This window comes from Orcinus orca, chromosome 15 (assembly GCF_937001465.1).
Source record: "Orcinus orca chromosome 15, mOrcOrc1.1, whole genome shotgun sequence".
NCBI classification, from domain to species: Eukaryota; Metazoa; Chordata; class Mammalia; order Artiodactyla; family Delphinidae; genus Orcinus; species Orcinus orca.
This window is the reverse complement of record NC_064573.1, coordinates 80447724-80467577: the sequence shown is the minus strand read 5'-3', so window position 1 is coordinate 80467577 and position 19854 is coordinate 80447724. Positions and strand designations below refer to the sequence as shown.

The window sequence follows — 19854 nt, the reverse complement described above, 5'->3', positions numbered from 1 at the left end:
CTCTCCCTCTTGCCCTCAGCCTCCTCTGGCTGATCCTCCCAGTTGCCAAATGGCATGAATTCCTTTCCATTGGGTCCCTAAAATCCATCACCTCTCTCTTCTGCCTGTTGCCCTCACCTTTCTCTGCCTGTGAGGCTTCCCAGAGCTGCCTGAAGCAAGTGCCCCTCTTCTGCTCAACTGTCCTCTGTGGCTCCCAGTTCCTTCTTGCCTTGGCCTCATGGCTTTCCAACCCCAATCCCCATGAGTCCCTAATACGCATCTAGGTGGTCAGCCACTCCCCAGCACAGCCCGGGTTTTCCATCCTCCACGCCCTTGCCCATGGGTCCTTCCTCCTCCGATGCCTTCCCCCAGGTGCCCGGTGCCCGTATTCTTTTGTTAGCTGCAGCTCTCTCCCTGTGTGCTTTCCCCAGGACACCGTATGAGCACTTGTGTGACCGTTGTCTCCCACCACTGAGGTCCACGATGCTCCTAGACCCCCACCTAACACCGAGCAGGCGCTTCCTTCCCCACCTGGATTGTGTGCCTTAGCCCTGTACGCCAGTAAATTTTTCCACAGCTTTCTGAGGTTTCCACAGAGCTTCTTGCAACACCCAGTCTCCTCCCCCACCCTAAAAAAGAGGATACTCAGAGAAATGAATTTGAAAAAGATGTTAAAATGGCACAGACTTCAGCGTTGGTGCCATGGTTTGGAGAAGAGGGGATCAGGATTCAAGGCCCTGCTCTGCTTTTGCCCGACGGTTATCTAGGGTGAGTGGTATCATCTCTCTCAGACTGGGTTTCCCCATCTGCAGAAGGGGTTAGGAGAGGAGCTGAGCCAAGGCATGAAAAGTTGACACCACATAGCAAGCCCTTAGCTCCTGTGATATGATGAGTAACCACCACTGTGGCCCCTAACAAGTGCCTGGCACAGAGTAGGTGCTCAATAAACACTGAAATGAGTGAACGAGTGATTCCTTGATGTGACCCCCTCCCCCTTTTTCAACAGAGGAGAGGGAAGAGCATAGAGAGGAGCTGCCCAGCCAGCTCACCCAGCTGGACCAGATGTATTAGCCCTAAGAGGTGGTACGTGGGGTCCCTGGCCCCTCATCTGACACCCACCAGAGTGGGGGCGGGGCTACTCTATTTTCCTGGTGCCTCAAGGTTTTACATCTGAGAACTCCGGAATATAAAGCAGCAATCAAGGGCAGGAGGAAGTGATCAAATGTGGCTCCCGGGTTCGTGGCGAGATAATTAGGTGTTTGATTGGCATCCTCTCTCAAGGACAGCCACCTCCAGGTCCCATCTGCAGCAGGAACTGGCTTGTTTTCCTGGCTGATGCTTGGGGTGGGGGGTGCCTTGGAGGTGGAGGTGCAAGTGTGGCGGGGTGGGGAGGTTTGATGCCGGGATTGGCCAGCACGTCTTTCATTTGTTCCTTTAGTCATACATTCATTCAATCAACAAGTGTTGGCACCTACTGTGTACCAAGCATCAGGGATACAACAGTGGCCCAAACAAACAAAGCCCAGGTCCTTCTGGAGCTGACATTAAAGGAGGGTGGCTAGTGGAAATGGACAATAAATAAATAGAGCAGTAACCACATACATGTGTTGATGACAAGTGCCATTTAGAGAAATAAGCAGAGAGAGAAGAATGGGTGAGGTAGGGAGGAGGTGCTTGCTGTTTTAAATACGATGGTAGGACAGGCTTTTGTGAGAAGGTAGTGTAAGAGCCGAGACCTGGAGGAGGAAAGGAAAAGACCCATGTGGAATAAAAACAGAAACAAAAACCAAAACCCAGCATTTCAGGCAGAGGGAACAGCCAATACAAAGGCCCTGTGGTAGGAATGTCCTTGATGTGTTCAAGAGCTAGCAAAGGTCCTGTGTGGCTGGAGGAGAGTGAGTGAGGAGGGAGTAGAAGGATGTGAGGACAGAAGTAAGTCACGTGGGACCTTGACATCGAGGTGAGCACTTTGGCCTTGATGCAGAGTCAGGTGGGAGCTGTGGAAGGGTTTTGAGTAGAGGAGGGACAGGGTGTGACTTGGGTTTAACAGTATCCTGGTGGCTGTCGGGTGGGGAAGGGACTGTAGGAGGGTGAGGGCAGCAGTGCGGAGACCAGTGAGGAGGCTCCTGTGGTCACCCAGGTGGCAGCAGTAGAGAGGATGAGAAATGGTTGGATCAAGCTGACAGTATTTGCTGATGAGAGAAATGTCCCCACTGCAACCCTGGGCCTCAGCCTAGTACCAGGGCAGGGAAGGTTGCTGCCCTCTCGGGGCTCAGGGCTGGCAGTGGTCCCACCTCAATAGCCAGCCCTAGCCCCTGAGCACCCAAGCACCTCCTGCACCCTGGACCCCCTGCCAGCCACAGGCCTCTCATCCTGCCTGCACCCCTAAGAGACAAGGCATGCCATGACTTCATGTTACAGCAGTAAATCCTAGATGCAGAGAGGTCAGGGGTCTGCCCAGACTCACAGAGCCAGTAAGTAAGAACGTCTAGACTCAAACCCGCTCTGCCTGCCAAATGTGGGCTCTTGGCCTGCCTCCAGCTAAAAGCAAATTGTCACTGGATTTTCTGGAAGCCAGAACTTTGGGAGCTGCTAGGAAGGCCTTGTGGACCACAATTTTTTTTTTATTTTTTTTTTTGTGGACCACAATTTTAATTGTCTATGTGCCTTCCATGACCAAACACTGTGTGAGGGCAGGACTTGGGTCTGACTTGTTCTGGGCCACATTGTAGGCACTTAAATTATAGTTGAGTAAATGAGTGAGTGACTGGATGGATGGATGGATGGACAGATAGACAAAGAGATGGACAGACAGACTGATAAGGCCCAGCCACGCTCCTGATCTTCAGGCCACATGAGTCCTTGTCTGGGACAAACAGGTAAGGGAAAGGAAGCCCCATGAGCAGCCGGAGGAAAGAATGCAGAATAAAGTGTGACCTTGGCAAGTGGCTTTGTTTCTCTGCAGGTACCCTGTGTAAAATGGCACCTGCATCATAGGACCATTCATTTGCTCCCTCAGTAGATGTTTCTAGAGAATCCACTGCATGCCAAACACTGTTGGGAAAATAAAATGAACTTTTGTATGCCAGTTAACATGGACCTAGTAAGCCCTCTATGGGACAGTTATTATATTATTGTTATCACTGCGCTGGGAGTCTGCTAAGAAGTTGTTGGCAGCCTCGCCCACACACCCGGGCCTCACGGTTTGGACACAGTCCTCTCAACGGGCTCTGTGACCCAAGTGTGAACTATCATCCTGGCCCAGATGATGGAATTCAATAAAGCCAGCTTGGCTGAGAACTGTTTCTCATAGGCACCGCCCCTTGCCGGGGCCCTCGGATAATTTGCCCTACATCTTGGCATCTGAAATTTACATACGGTGCCGGGAGTGATGGATGGCTCTGGTAACCCGGTCTGTCTCTCGGCCAAGGCTCAGTTATCCATCTCAGCGGGCTGCAGAGCCATCCGTCTTCTCTCCTTGTTCATGGCAGGCCAGCATGTGCCCTTCGTCCCAGGTCATCTCCCGGCCCCCTCCTAGAGCCAGCCTCTGAGGCCACTCTGAAGGCGACACTCCCATCATGGTCCACTGCATCCCCAGAAACCCTCCTCCTCGGTGTTTGCCTGGGACTCTGATGGCAAAGCCCCGAATGGCTCCATGGACCTGAGATACAGAATGGGTTGTTTGGCCCCCCCAAACAGCAAGAGAGCCCCATCTTGCTCCTGCCACAAAGGACTCCTCATGCTTATATCTACTAACAGTCATTCATTCACAGGTGTTTTTTGAGTGCCTTTATGCATCTGGCATTTAGCTAGAACCTGTGGCTACAGCTGTGAGCAAGACAGGCATGGTCCCCACGCATGAGGGACTGACATTCCATTGGAGGGAATATGAGCAATGAAGATCCTAGACACTGTGCCAAACACTTTACCTACTTACAATCTGGTTCTCAAGGGTTTCCTCAGTAACACTTTGGGCACAAATTTTTATCGCCATTTTACAGACACAGAAACTAAGGTTGAGTATGTTGTCCAAGGTCACACTGCTAGTGAGGGTTCAGAGCCGGAATTTTGACATAGGTCTGTGATCCCTGAACATGGTCATTGTTCCCCAGACAAATCAGACTTTTTCAGGGTTTCTGACACATAGCATTTATTCATTCATTTATTTGACCAACAAACATTTCTAAAGTGCCTACTATGTAACAGGAACTGTTCTAGGCACTGAGCATAAGGAAGAAAGGACCAAAATCTCTGTCTTGCTATTGTGGAGTTTTCATTCTAGTAAATAAAATATATAGTGTGTTTGATAGTGATACATGTTAAGAAGAAAACTAAAGGCAGGAACAGAGAGGCCAGGTAGGGGGCTATCACAATAATCCCGTTTCCTCTGTGTGGGATGCTTAGCTTTCTTAACCAGCTCATCCCCTGACCCCAGGTCAAACGTTCCCACCTTGGTGACTCTTTACCCCAGTCACAGCAAGTCACCTTGCTCTCTGTGTTCCCATGATACTTTATTCATACTTTTCATGTTGTACTTTGGCACACGGTGTTGGAATTGGCCTGTGTGTCTCCTCCACTGCACTGTAAACTCCTCAAGGACAGGGGCTATGTTGGTTAGTTTCTGTGTACCAGTACCTAACACTGTAACTAGCACAGATTTGGGGCTCAGTAGTTAGTTGGATGGATGATTAGATGGGGATGGGTGGATGGGTGATTAGATGGATGGATGATGGATTGATGACTGGTTGAGTGTGAGTGATTGGATAGATGGATGTTGGATGATCAGTTGGAAGATAGATGATCTGTTAGATAAATGGATGGATGGATGAGTGGAAAATGGATGGTTGGTTGGGTGATTGGATGGATGTTGGATAAAGAGCTTCCAGCCTGGGTAACTTACTAGGTACTGGCAACCCCTGCCCAAGTTGGGAACCACACAGTGATTTAATTAGTAGAAGTAGGTAAAACTCTTATCTCTCCCTTGCCCCGTCAGTTTCCATACCCATGCAAAGGCAATTCAGGGCATATGTTAGGGTTTCACTCTTCTCCAAGTCTGCTCTGGAGGTGATGTCTTAATGCGATGGCCTTTGTCCCTTTTACCAGAATTATTTATGCCCTAACTTGTCTTATTTGGTTTCTGAGCTCTTAGAGGATATAGACTGTATCTGATTCCCTTTATCTAATGCCTAGCACACTGGAGATCATGGATGGCTGAATGTACAACATCTCTAGTTGCATCTCCCTGCAAAGAGAAAGCAGACTTCCAGGTTTGTGTTGGGGGGAGTTGGTGACTGTATTGAAAGTCATAATCACTGGTCATCCTTGTTTTCTAGACCTGGCCTGGAATCTCAGCTGCCACTTCATCCATATATCCGTACAGGAGATAATATACATAAAGTGCTTAGCACATTCCATAAATACTAGCATGTGTGTGTGTGTGTGTGTGTGTGTGTGTGTGTGTGTGTGTGTATGGCATAAATGTTAGCCATGAGCTATTGTTTTCTGTAAGGAATGTCTGTGTAAGGTTTCATTTGGCAAAAAAGTTCTAGGCCTTTGAAAAGACAACATCTGGTGGCAAATATCAGAAGGGGATAACAGGGACACAAAGGAGATGCCCAGACTTGGAGGGGAGGGTTCAGGAATCCTTCCTGGAAGAGGGGACATTTAAGCCGAGGCACAAGGGATGAGTAAGATCAGCTGCAGAGACAGAATGAGATCATCTGAGCTGAAGGAATGAAGTCTGTTGAGCCATGGAGTTGGGAGACCCTGTTGCCTTTGGATTCCTGCAAGGCAGGAAAGTTGGTTGGGAAGGAAACAAAGATGTTCGGAACAAGGTTGGGAACAAAGGTTGGGAAGATGGAAGGGGCCCAGTGACACCTAGATAGGAAGTATGGCGATTGTCCTAGAGCAGTGGAGAGCCAGAGGTGGGTTTTGAGCAGAGGAGGGACATGTTGAGGAAGTTTCTTTCCTTTCATGAAACCCCTTCAAAATATGGGAACACCTGAGGTCCTTGCTTCCTTAACTCCTAATCCCCAGCAATCACTGCAGCGTTTTCAGAAGGTCTCTTCTCAGAAGTGGTATTAGGGGGATGTGTCTGAGTGTGAGGGTGTCTTTGGAGCTGAGAAGAGTGTGAGCACATGCTGGGGGAATTGACATGCATATGCACAATTCAGATGTGTATTTCCCCTCTAAGAACATAGCAGCTAGCTCAAAGTTTTGTACATCATTGACACTTCAGGTCAACATCATGTGTTAAATTTCTTTTAAAACTAAGTATTCTTGTACAATTCCCAATCCTTCCTGGTTGAGGAAATACAGTTGACCTGAGAATGTTCAACTTGCTCTCCCCATAGATAACCAACATTCTTCCTTCCCCACCCAAGAGCTACCTTCCCTCTGAGGAAATCCAGCCTCTTAACCAGATGTGTGGCTTGGGCAGGTCGCCTAAGCTGTTTTTGCCTTAGTTTTCTCATCTCTAAAATGGGAGACTCAGATTCAGTTAGTGTTAGCTAAAGTGTGGGACGTACATACCCCCACTGTTAGGACGTGAGATGACTGTAAGTAGACCTGACATTAGAAGGGATTGACCTGTGTCAGGAGGATCAGTTATCCCTTCTCAGTGGTCATTCATTCCTTCTCATGGGAACAAGAAGAAAGTCTCTACCTTTAACACCTCTCCAGCACTTGCCAGTCTCCTTTTATAACAAAGACAAACAGCAATGCTTTGTTTTCATTGTACTTTTATTTTAAAGACTACCTTCTGTTTATGGCATAGTGTCCTCTAGCGATAAAAAGAAGTTCCTTTTCAAATGTACTTATTTAGGTTAAAAAGAGAAGGGGTTGTTATGTAAAGGTCAAGAACAGGCAAAATTTATCTAGATGCTAGGGTCAGAATGATAGTTACCTTTAAGGGGGTACTAACTAGGAGAGGGCACAAGGGAACCTTCCAAGGTGCTAGGAGTGTGAATATTCTGTGTATCTACCTGGGCAATGGTTATAAGGGTGTAAAAGTTTGAGCTTAAAATTGAACTTAAGGGCTTCCCTGGTGGCTCAGTGGTTGAGAGTTCGCCTGCCAATGCAGGGGACACGGGTTCGTGCCCCGGTCTGGGAAGATCCGGTCTGGGCCTGTGAGCCATGGCCACTGAGCCTGTGCGTCTGGAGCCTGTGCTCCGCAACGGGAAAGGCCACAACAGTGAGAGGCCCACGTACCGCAAAAAAAAAAAAAAAAACAATTGAACTTAAAATTATACAAAAAGAAAGAAGAGTCAGTTTGAAGGTAAATATCATGGAAATAGTAATTCATGTGGAATATCAATATGGCAAAATACATGCAGAGGGGTAGTATGAATGGTTGAAGTTCAGAGAGTGATGGACTGGACAACCTTGAAAGTTCCTTCTGGCTTATATGTTCTGAGACTGTGAGTGCCTTGGAAGTTCCCAGGTTGCCCAGCAAGCTGATGGCAGACGCTCTCAGAGCTAGGGCCACTCCCCGGGCAGTGGGCATTTCCCGTGGGCAAGCAGTGGGGCTGTAGGTCCCATCAGAAGAGCTCTTCTTCCCTGCCCCAGCCTCTTCCTGCTGCTCCTAGCCCTGGCTGCAGCTCAGTCCCAGCTTCCTTTCTCTCTGCACGCTGGCCCGAGCCTCAGCTGCATCTATCATCTGCTTCAAGCTCATTAAAATTATTTCTTTTTTAGTTGCAAATGGGCTGTTTATGATGATCATTATTTGAATGGTCTGCGGCGGGCTCCGGGCTGTCTGTCTGCTGCTGATGGCCAGTTAATCAGATGAGTCTTCTCCCTGCCTGGGCCTGGCCCAAAGTCTGGGGCTGTGTTAATCATGGCCCCCCTAGGGCTGGGGGCTGGGGGCCAGGTGGGAGAGGATCCCAAGTTCTGCTTGATCATCAAAGAGGCCCTGCTAGCTGTGTATGTGCATGGGGGTTCAGACACTTATTTCTAAAACTCAGCTTCAGACTGGTGCTGGTTTATGTTTGTGAGAGTTTTTTATATTCCTTCAAAATAAATACAGTGCTGTGAGCTTTTTTATTTTAAATATGTTTATTTTAAAAGACATGTCAATTCTGTCATTGGCTGTCTTGCTCTGTTAATGTTCAAATAGCCTGTCTTCTAGGGTGGGAGGGAGTGGTTTTTAATGTCTTTGCCTGATAGAGTAAAACTTGTCAGTACTCTGTCATCCTTTTATTGGTGGGGCGGGGGGTGTGAGATTTTTACTGACCTGTGAAATCCTGAACTCTTAGAATCACTGATCTAGTGGGGTGTTCCTTGAGCTCTCAGCGTATCTAAATTAGTATCAGCCAACATGTTTTGAACACTTAGTACTGTGCTTGATGCTTTACACATTTATAACATTTAAAACAAGCTCCCTGAACATCCCCCAGCTAGTGGGGAAGTGGAGCAGAAACCCTGTGACGAGCAGGGCATTACAATTTTGCCTTTATAATCCACCAAGGAGATAATTCACAGCTGAATTATTAGGACTGTAATTCGTTTCTTAGTCCCTGCTTGAATTACCTTACAAACATATTAATGTGCTCGTCACATGAGATGATGTATATGAGGAGCTTAGCATGGTGCCTGGTACGTGTAAGCACCCAATACATGGTAGTTATGATTATTTACTATTATTGTTGTTGACGTGTTAGTGTACTAACCATAGAAATGTGGCAAGAATTCAGAGTTGAAGGATGAGTATAGATGTAAGGCAGAGGTAAGAAGAGCATGGACATCAGTCATGATGTCCGTCGTCTGCTCCTCTAGGGATGAACAGGAAAGACGGCAAGAGCTGGGCTTCTGTGGGGCTGGGGTTGGGAGCCTGCTGATGTTCCCCCATCTGGTCTCACCTCTGCTCTGTCTACAGTGTGGATGCAGCAGACAGATTTGTACCCACCAGCAGCCTGAGAGGTTAGGATGGAGGGAGCCAGTGCAGTCGCATGGCATCGTTGCCTGGTACAGCACATCAGACAGTTAGACTTAACCTGCTCTGAGATTTCCTTTTGGAACTTGGGTTTGATGTTTTAAATAAGGAGTCGGGCTTCCCTGGTGGCGCAGTGGTTGAGAGTCTGCCTGCCGATGCAGGGGACACGGGTTCGTGCCCCGGTCCAGGAAGATCCCACATGCCGTGGAGCGGCTGGGCCCGTGAGCCATGGCCGCTGAGCCTGCGCGTCCGGAGCCTGTGCTCCACAACAGGGGAGGCCACAACAGTGAGAGGCCTGCGTACCACAGTCAATCAATCAATCAATCAATAGTCAAAGTTCAGCCCCCACCAGGTTGCTGGGATGCTGGGAGAGGCAGTATCCCAGAGATAAGAACATTGTGTCAGATATATGATCATTCAAAACCGTGTGATGTTAACGCAAGTCCCAGTTCTGTTTGTCCTGTAGCCATGTAAAAATCACCTCTTTATCTTCAAGACGGATGAGAAAAACTAAGAAAAACTGTGAGCACTCTGCCACAACTCAAATTGACCATGACACTCCAGTTACTTCTCTCCTGCCAAGTGAGGGTCTGTCCACCTGGCTGCCCCACATAGTTGGTTTTTGTCTGCCTTAGGTCAGTCCCATTGCTGCTACCACAGATCTCTCCCTAGTCACTTGATATTTTGGTCACAGTCAATTGTGGTTTCTTCATTGGAAACTACAATTATTTTTAAATGATGATAAACCAGAAGTCTCCTTATTTTCTCTGTCACCTTGGCAGACTGTCAGAAATTGTTTCTGTTTCTCTCTCTTCTCTCCCATGACACCTTGTTCCTTACCTGGCTCAAAAATTCAATGGGACGTTTGGACTGGAAGCCCCTGCACCTTGGAGTTGGTGTACCCAGTGCTGTGGCATAGAATTGATATCAGCACCTTGGAGAGCACCACATTTCCAAGTCTCTTGCCCCTCTATTTTAATGGCTACTTTCTTGCCTCGATTTTCCTCCCTTCTAGTCTTATGATTCTCCAAAGAGGTTAGACATTTCTCCAGAAATAGAAATTCCTTCCCCGATTCTCCCAAAGGCTCCATAGGCAGAGACACTTACCCTGGGTTTGGGGTATGCGCTCCAGCCTTCGATGGGCGCGAGGTTTATGGTGCTACGGTGAACTGCTGTTGAGCAGATTTACCGACTCTCAGACATGATATAAGACGATTACCATGCATTTCGTCTCTTAGAGGGAAAAGGATTTGCAGCGGGTTAATAGTACTTTTATTTCATTATCTAATAGTAAAAGTGTTTCATTGTGTGTGCAAGATGAATGCGCATTAGCGATGACAAATGAGGTCTTTCAGCACGGTGCCGGGCCTCATCATACATATGTTAGATTAAAGAGTTCACCCTAGAAATACACTCTTGCATCTGCTTGTGTGTTTTTAATAAATCTGATTGCAGAAATTTATTGCATCACTGGATTTAGGAAATTATGGGGCTTGATTGCTGCAGATATAATCGGGTGATATATACAGAAATGCTCCTCTAGTTATCGTCCAGAAAAAAAGCCCATCTCGGGATGGTGCAAGAAAGCAGCAGACCACATAAACAGAGCATTTCTTGAATTATGCAAATGAAATCCATGACAACTCATGGTGAATTATTCTCCCCTCGTGAAACCGCCACTGTTAAAGTGAAGAAAGCTGCGAGAGGGGTGATCAAATATACATGTACAACCAGCAGACATTGTCTGTCATGTGTGAGCTGGAGCGTCCCCCACTTCCATCTCTCACTCTCTTTTTTTCCCCTCCTTGGTTCGTCCTGTAAAAACCTGGTCTGAAACCTTCATTGCACATAACCAGGCAAGGCTGCTTCCAATCCTTTTCTTCTGAATCCAGGAGTCTTCAATGAAATATTTCTTATACTTGAAGTGAACCTTAGATAATTTACTGCAGGATACACAAAAGGTCATCTTGCTTCTTATTGGCACCTTCATTTTTCCAAAACCTACAGAAATTAAAAAGCCATCTATATCTTAAAAGGCGTATTTATGAACCCTTAAGTGTAAGTCATAGTTGGAACAGTTCCCACCTCTGATATATGAAAGCTGTCGACAGCACTTTCTTACACTATAATATGCCCATACAATATGCCGCACTTTACTATTTTGACACCGTTTGGAGATGTTTTCTACAGTTACTGACAAGCTTATGCCATCACTCCCTTGGAAATTTAAGAGGTGGGGCAGAGGCGTAGGGGAGAAATGAAAAAAAACAGCTCCACCCAACTTTATGGGAGATTATTGATCTGGCCTGACTTCTGACAAGCAAAAAAAGCTGTCCTGGATTTTTTTCGGTTGCATCCCCGGTTTCGTAAATTATTCATTTGTGCCAGGAGTCAATATCCTGTCTTTTCTCAGCTTTTTTGTAAGTTAAGGAAACTTGTTTGGAATGCTGTTTTGTACGATGATTAAAAAGGAAAAGGAGGAAAAAAATCTTTTTCTTTTCTCTCTCCCTCTCTCTCTCTTTTTTTTTTCTTTTTTTTTTTTTTATTGTTCCAGAAGGAGCTTAATTCCGTCGCTTCCGAGCTGTCTGCACGGCAGGAGGAGAGTGAACATTCTCATAAACATTTAATTGAACTCCGCCGGGAATTTAAGAAAAATGTACCTGAGGTACAGTATAGTTGCTATTATAGAATTAACTCAGTAGGAATGCAGATTTTTCTCTGTTCAAACTGTATTTTGAAAACTATAGACATAAGTGACTAACAAGAAAAGAAGCTAATTAGCCACGAAGAGAAATTACAACCCTCAACCTTTCCGTGTTTCTCAGTATAGCGGTGCTCACTGGTGCTGTCTAGAATAAAAGCAGGACGCTTCTCCATGGAAGTCATTTTTTTTGAGGGCACTATACCACATCCATTTTTCCCTCACATTAATGTCTAAGTCAAATGCTTGGCCTTGATGGCAAAGACAATTTGTCTAGAGTTCCTGATTTTATTTTGCTTTCCCATTGGCGTCCGGGAAATGATGTCTGTAGACTGTCTTACCCTCTCTGGTCCTTCCCTTGATCTCCATGTCTGAAACTGTCTCCCCCACCTGCCCATAAACGTGCCACATTCTCCCCGTTCACCTCCTCCTTTGCAACTCCAGCCACCAGCGTTGTCCTTCCCAGCTGCCATGAGGGTGGTCCAGGTAATGGCCAGCCCCTGCAATGTAAGAGTCCCCCAGGGGAAGAGACGAGAATGGACACGTTTCTTTCTTCACAAAGGTGAATGTGTGAATTTTTTTTCCTCCTCTGTCAGGCCCCCTGTTGCTTCTCAAATTTTTTTTTTTTAGTGATGGAAGTAAACACAAATAGGAAAAAGAAAACCTTCTGACTCCATATAATGTTGGCAGGGATGTGACACATCAGAGCCATGACAGGAAACAGATACCCCGCCCATTCTTAAAGCCTGCTGTGCTTCTCTGTGCTCAGCAGAGGGTTGAGCTCTCTGTCCCAGGCTGCTCAGGTGGCCTGGATCTTGGAGGAGGGCCAGACAGGGTCTGCCATTCTAGAGGTATCAGACCTAGACATGTTGATTCCACTCTGCCTGTTGGAATCACCTAGGAGTCCTGTTGCCATCTTACTGATGGAGACCATGGAAGGATGGAGAAGAAGCAAGCCCACCCAGGAATCAGGCCACATAAGTGCAGAGGGGTCAGTCTCTTAGCTGTGAAGTCCTCCTCACACCAGTCATAAATATCTTTGGTTCTTCAAGGCAAGAGTGGGAAGTAGGATCTAGTTAGAACTTGTCCATGGAGCAAGTCTGGGAGGAATCAGGTTTGGGAGCTGAGAGAGAGTGCACTTGTAGAAGGGGCGGGAATCTCAGATCTGAGCGTGTCTCCCATGTTATGGCTTTAGAAAGGCCAAGTTACATCCTGGGTTTGACTGGGAGCTAAGAAAGCATAGGGAGATTCTGAGCATCCTTCCCTTCCCTTTTAGAACAGAGAACAGCTTGGTCTTTAAACTAGTTTTTCTGCCCAGAAGGAGAGAACCAAAAGCTTTGCCTCTGACTCTCCCATCTCTGGGAAGCGGAGATGAAACGGCCACAGATCTTCACAGCCCACCATTTTGTCCTCCTTCCCCCAGGCGACGTGGGAGCCCCCAGGTGATGAGGGAAATCCAGGCCAGGTTTTAAGCCTCTGAGTTCGGCTTACATAATTTTAATACTGCATAATTATGCAATTATGTAATTAGAAGGAATAAGTTTCCATTCCTATTATAGTCGCGCCTCTGAAAATTCTCATTTTTGGAACTAGCCTCTCCTGATGGGGGAGAGTCATGCCAAGACTTTATTTAAGAACATCATCTGGCTGGTGCCCAGCTCACCTCCTGCTGATGCCTTTGCTCAGTTTCCCCCAGGAGTTAAGCAGACAGGGCAGTGGGCTTCTAGAAATGGCTGGCATTGGCCCAAAATCCCACCCACCCCGCCGTGGGTCTCAGATTTGAATCCCCTAAATTCACTTGAGTGTGGGGTTGTGAACAGAGCCTGTTTGGGGAGTCTGTTGACCTGCATTGAAATCCCAACTGTGCCACTCACTTGCTTTGGGACCTTGAACAAGGCAGCCCCTCTCGGGGCCTCTGTGTCCCTTTCTGTAAATTCAGGGGACTGGAGATGGTTTTTGAGCCCCTTCCAACACCAACATTTCCTGAACCCAGACCAGAGGTTTCCTGTTGATGTGCTTTATTTGGTCTGTAAAGGTCTTTCAAATTTTACAGTAAGTTGTCAATGTTTAGCATCTCTGATTTCACCCCGAAGCTTGGATTTCCGATATCTTTTGAGACTGTTTGGTAGATCTGGCCACGGGGATGCTCCATGCCCAGTGGCAGTCACCAGAAACAGCCGAGCAGCTGCCGCTCACGTTACCAAGATGCTGTGCTCCCCTGAGATTTGCCATGGGACAGCCTGTCTCCCTCCTGTCCACTTCCTCCGGCCTCTGTGGGCATTTGAGTTTATAACCCACAATCGAGGTTTTCTTAAGTTTCGTTTTCTGCGCTCAGCCCGTGCACTCACGGTTCCTTATGATCAAATAAATCCACTAGGTTCACACGCACTCCCTACGTCCCTCCTGAAGATCCCCTGCATACATCAGTATATCAGTGGCTCTGAGAAGCCCTGGGGGCCACAAATCAGTGAGGAAAGCATAGCCAGGACCCAGAAGAAGGATTTTTTCCAGGGCCAGGAGCAACACAATCCTATTTCATAGTTAAGGGATTTTATTCTTCAGCTGAAATATGTATTCTTCAGCTCATCTCTTCCTTTCCTGTTTCTGTCTGCTACCCCCTCCCTCTCCATTCTCTCCAGCTCCCCTCAGCTCCTCCTCCCAAGGGGGTCTCTTGTGGGCCATAGAAGCCAGTGGTTAGGGGAGTCACCAGTGGGTCTCAGAGGAAACTGGAGCATTTATGGTTGGGATCTTGGTACCCTCGGTTCTAATCCCTCTTGCACGCTGGAGAGAACTCATGGGAGTCCACCAGGGATGCCCTTGTGGCTGGGAACCTCAAGTTCACTTGAGAAAGGCATGAAATTAGGGTCCAGAAAGAGGAGGCTGCCTTCTGAAGGCAGCCCAATGGCATAGAGTTGATCCAACATTTACAGAGCCCTTCTTCTGAGCTGGGTGCCATGGCAGGTGACCCCACCAAGCCCCCAGAAACCCCACCTTCTGGTGAGGAAGGAGTGACCGTGCAGAGTGGTGTTGCTAAAATGCCAAATGCAGTCTTTGCTGGAAGGGGCAGCTGGGTGGGGAAGCAGAAATGGCACCCTAGGGAGACATCTCCCGAGCAGCCTAAAGGACAGAGGTTTTCATGTAGGAACTTTGGTGACATGGCCCTGGGTGTGGAGCCTTTCCAGCCCCTGCTCCAAAAAATGTCCCATGACGGACCACCAGTCCCGCAGGGTACTTTGCATAAAAGAGCATTCCATGATCAAATCCATTTGGGAAATGCTACTTCCTCTCTCCCTCTTCCAGGAATTCTCATTGTGCATTATGTAAAAGGCTCCAAAAAGTCCAGCAGGGAAGAAACTTGATGTTGTGCTTGATGCGTCCTAGTCGGATCTGGCTTGGCACCGTGGTGTGTGTTTGTGTCTGTCTGTAGGTGTATATATGAGGAACCCTTATGAAATCTCATGGAGTGCAGGTCCCACGGGACACGCTTGGGAAATACTGATTTGGGGGACAGCAATGAGCTGCAAACAGGGGCCATGGGGGTATCCCACTTGGCACCACGGTGAACTCTTCGCTGATCTCTTTTACAGGAAATCAGAGAGATGGTGGCTCCTGTATTAAAAAGCTTCCAAGCTGAGGTAAGACCCAAGGCCTGTGGCACGTCACAAAAATACTTCCCAGTTCCCTCTCCTGTCCCACCTGGAGTTGCCAGAGGATGCCAGCAGCACAGAAACTTCTCTACCCCCATTGCAAACTGCCCCATGCCCTCCTGATCAGCCATGGTATCATGATAAGAATGGGTTCTCGGTTCTGTTCGATGGGATTTCTGCCTGCTCTGAAATCCTCTCTACCACCCATCCTCTGAGGATATAAAATCTACACTTTTCACATCCTTTCCTGCCAACCCATCGGGCCCTAGTTCCTTTGGCAGCAGCTGAGTTGTCCTCAGCCAGTTGTTTCTCTTGCCGTCCTGGAGCCCTGGGATGGAGCTGAACCTCCTCTGTTTCTCCTCTTTGCTTGACTTTGTGACCAGGATTCTGAGAATGTCCACTTGTCTGGCTGGTGCAGGAGGTAGGCTAGGAAAAGAATGGAATTACACTGAGTCAGGAGAGTGGAAGGGAGGGCCATTTCTCCAATGTTCTGTCTTCAGGGGGCTCTTCTCCGTCTTCCCCTGTATTCAGGCAGAACCCTGGAAGGATAGGCCCTTCTCAGAGCTCGCCAGTGGAGATGCATTTTAAGTCTGTCGTCTGCCAAGTGCCACATTACTTTAAATCTGTCTCTTCGGAACTGCGTAAGTGCATAAGGCAATATTAAAGTAAACAATAACTGGATTTACACAAATGTCGCTGATTTCCATATTTTTCATCCTTTCATTTTATTACTGAGTTGACTGATGCGCTTATTTATTTATAGGGCCATCCGGTATTGATTCATTTGGTTGTAAGGTGCCTGAGCTGGAAGGGGGTAGAAAAAAACCAGAAAGAAGACCAATAATGTTGGGAATGTGTCGTCATGGCTTTTATGTTTTTTAAAAAAGGCCCCCATCTGCCGCCAGCTCATGGTCCCCTGAGAAATACTCAGCATACAAGCCCTCTCAGGCAGCTGATCCCTCTGTCCAGCCCAAAGACAGGCAGTGAGTGTCTTGTGTAGAGCGTCACTTTCTCAGCCATTCCCTTGCTTGGGTTGGTGTGGCAGAGCTTCTCTTAACTACTTAGACCCTCAGTTTCTCTATATGTTAAAGTGGAATAAAGGCACTGCAGATCTTTTCATGTTCTTTTGAGGATTAACTGAAATATAATGAAAGAGTTTAATGTAATTCCCGGTACATGGAGAGCTGCTAGGGAGTGAAGAGCACAGACTCTGGAGTCAACCTGGATTTGAATCCTGCCTCTGCCAGTTACTAGCTGTTTGACCTTAGGCAAGTTACTTGACCTCTCTCTGCCTCTGTGTCATACTCTATAAAATTGGATAATAATAATACCTACTTCATGGGGTTGTGATTGAGGAAGAACAAAGTCAATACTCATGGAGTGCTTAGGACATTACCTTGCATATTAGAAGTCTTATTATTTTATTATTCCTGTTATCAGTCACATGCAACACAGGTTTATTTGGCCTCCACTATGCCTGGGTTGGAATCTGCCTCTTTCCTAACTAGGTGTTCAAGGATTTTTACCCAAAAGAAGGGGGTTTTCTATCCCTATAGGAAGCAGGCATGACTTATGCCATCTTTCCAATAGGAGAAAGAGTTAAACATTAGATTTCGGCAGTGATCCAGGGAAGACCCAAGTGCAGCATGGTGGAAAGCACATGTGAATCAGACTCGTATGGGCCTGGCTTGAATTTCAGCCCTGCTGCTTATATGAGCTGTGTGACCTGGGAGAAGTTCCTCCACCTCTCGGAGCTGCAGCTTTCCTCCTCTCGTAAGTGAGGCTAACAGTAAGGATTCTAAGAACTAAGCAGGGTGGAGGCAGTCGACATGGTGTCTGGCACACAGTTGGTGCTCAGTAAGTGCAGGAGGAGAGAGAGAGTCTTAGTGGGGCCAAAATAGGCAAAGGTGAATTTTCATTTCCAAACCCATGTGGCATGTTGAATACACACCATTTTAATAGCCGGGGATCTTCAAGGAACTTCGTTAATTTTTTTAAGAGGGTTTTCCGTCGTCCCTTTAGTGTACCAAAAAGACTACATTTGTCTGGAGTTTTATTCCCGAAACCCCTGCTTTCTTCATGATCTATTGACTAATCCATTGCGGCCGCCATGTCCCTCCCAGCGCCTCAGGGAAGAAACGCCGGCAAAGAAAGGTGTTAATAAAAAGCATCTCCTTCGTCCAGAACAAACTGCACACACATAGGCCGTTTATAATCCAAATTTGATTTTCATTTTAATTTTTTTAATGAGGGTTCATCCTTTATGCCGCTTCCCTCTTGCCAGCCACCAGGCTCTAGGCTCAGAGCTGAGGATTCCCAAGTGGGCATTAATCACCTCCCAGGAATATTCCCTGAGGCAAACACCTTCCAGAGTCATATAAACTAACCCATAAAACGCCAAGGCTGAATATCGTGCCTGTCATTCCTTCTTCCCCAGCGTGGGCCTCTTGTTGAAATATAACATGTTCAAGTTCATTCCTTAATTTCACTCCACCAGCCCTGGTGAATACAGCATACGAGCATCCTTTTATCTTTTCATACTGTGTATGTGTAAGGGTCTTTTTTCCTTTTTCTTTCTTTCTTTCTTTCCTTCCTTCCTTCCTTCCTTCCTTCCTTCCTTCCTTCCTTCCTTCCTTCCTTTCTTTTTCATGCTGGTGGGAGGGGGGCGGAGAGGAAGTGAATTTGCCCTGCTGTGAATCAAGGAAGCTTTTCCTCTCTGCCTTGATTGCTTAAAGGACAGTCTTGATTCCCCCTGCTCAGGGAAACAAAGACAGCCAGAGAAGGTGGCTTAATGGAGACAGCTTGAAATGGCCAAAGTTTGAATATCCTTGCGCGCAGAGAAAAGAGCAAGACGAAAGCCCTGCTAATTACAAAAGTTGCTTTATGAAAGATAATTCAAAGCAATAATTTAGCAAACATAATCAAGTCGCACAGATGGGGTTGTTGATGGATGGATTGCAACATGCAATTAGCAGTTCTCGTAGTTACATATCATTAACCCTCCAAGCACAGAAATTATTTTCTCATTATTAGTTGAAAAGGTAAAATTAAGCTGACTAGACAGTAAAGGAACAAACTACAATTAATTACCTTCATTTATTACAGTCATTATTTTAAACTTATTTTTACTTGGAGAGAGAGACGAAAACATCTAAATTAAAAGTTTTCTTATGCTAAATCAGAGGTGAAACTTTTCTAAGGAGCATGTGCAGTGGCCCAGCCAGAAGATGGCAAGGCCACTGCTGGGAAATTTTTTTTCCCTGCTTCCTTCTTCTTCCACCTTGAAGGGGATATGGCCTGCATGATGGAAAACCCTTTCCGTTGGGTTGGAACAGACACGTTCATCTGGGCCCGATTGAAACAGAGCAGTTTGGGAACCAAGGAGGCTGAAGTGTCCTCTGACCCCCAGGGGAGGCGGGAGAGTGTGGAGGTCAGATATCCAGGGTCTGTGTCCCACCCTGACACTGCTTATATGACTTTGGCAAGTGACTTCATGTCTCTGAGCCACTGTTTCCTCATCTGTAAATAGGGACAGCTCATCGGATTGCAAGAGGTTCAGTGAGATTCTCTGTTGATTGGCCAGCGAGTTATTTGTTCTCATTGTGGTGGGTGTGTTTTGTTCGGGCCTGAGAATGTTCTCTCCCTGTCCTCTTAGGATCAGAGGGGAGCTCGTGTGGCATGACCACCTTTTAGGAGCTTAGAGACGGGACTAAGATGCCATCTAGGGCTTCCCTGGTGGCACAGTGTTTGAGAGTCCACCTGCCGACGCAGGGGACACGGGTTCGTGCCCCGGTCCGGGAAGATCCCACATGCCGCGGAGCAGCTGGGCCCATGAGCCATAGCCGCTGAGCCTGCGCGTCCAGAGCCTGTGCTCTGCAACAGGAGAGGCCACAACAGTGAGAGGCCCGCGTACTGCAAAAAAAAAAAAAAAAGATGCCATTTACCAGGAGATAGATCAGATCATCGGTTGAGTCCATGAAGTCATTTATTCACTCAACAAACATTTACTGAGTACCCAGAACCTGAAGTCATCATCGGCTTCCCCCACCATCTGTCCCAGCCCCAGACACTGAGGACTGCCTGCTTCTCCCTCACAGGCAGTCGTGGGTGGGGAAGGGGGTTCTAACCCAGGACAAGATCCCCAGGGGTTTGTAGTCTCCATTCCTGAAGCTGAGCTGCCTGAGAAGGGCATGGGGGGCATCCTCACAGCTCAGATCACCTGAGACGGGCTCGGCCCTCCCTGCCCTGAGCCCCCGCCCAGCTCTGCATGCCGTGTCCTAATTTGGTCCCTGTGCTCCCCTCCTGTTCCACATCTGCCCACAGGACTCTTGCCCTTCCCTTTGAGCCAAAGTTTAATTACAGGATCTTTTATTTTTCTTTTTGCCTTTTAACATTGTTTGCTCTTCCAGCTGTCTTTGATGTCATAATTCTCTTACTCTCCAGATGACCCTTTCTCTGTCACTCCCAGCACTGTCATGACCTTTGTAAGTGGGACCCCCTTGGGGCCACAACAGACATTAGACACGTGCAGTCCTGACCAGCCTACAAGGCCAGGGAGAAATGGCCTCACTGACCAGCGGGACCCACCAGGAAAGATA

The 19854-nt window shown here is 47.3% G+C and overlaps 1 protein-coding gene across 11 annotated transcripts in view; it reads left to right on the top strand.

Annotated features, from left to right (window-relative positions):
* The window catches only part of CUX2 (cut like homeobox 2), a 264555-nt gene that overhangs the window by 143679 nt on the left and 101022 nt on the right, over window positions 1-19854 (top strand). For 5 of the 11 annotated variants that reach the window (XM_049698417.1, XM_049698412.1, XM_049698411.1 and 2 more), the window contains exons 2-3: window positions 11463-11573; window positions 15197-15244. The exons of 1 other annotated variant lie outside the window; for it this stretch is intronic. In XM_049698417.1, the coding sequence (XP_049554374.1) occupies window positions 11463-11573; window positions 15197-15244 (159 nt within the window). The remainder of the gene's footprint in view (window positions 1-11462; window positions 11574-15196; window positions 15245-19854) is intronic. 5 more of the 11 variants (XM_049698419.1, XM_049698416.1, XM_049698420.1 and 2 more) reach the window with 3 other exon arrangements.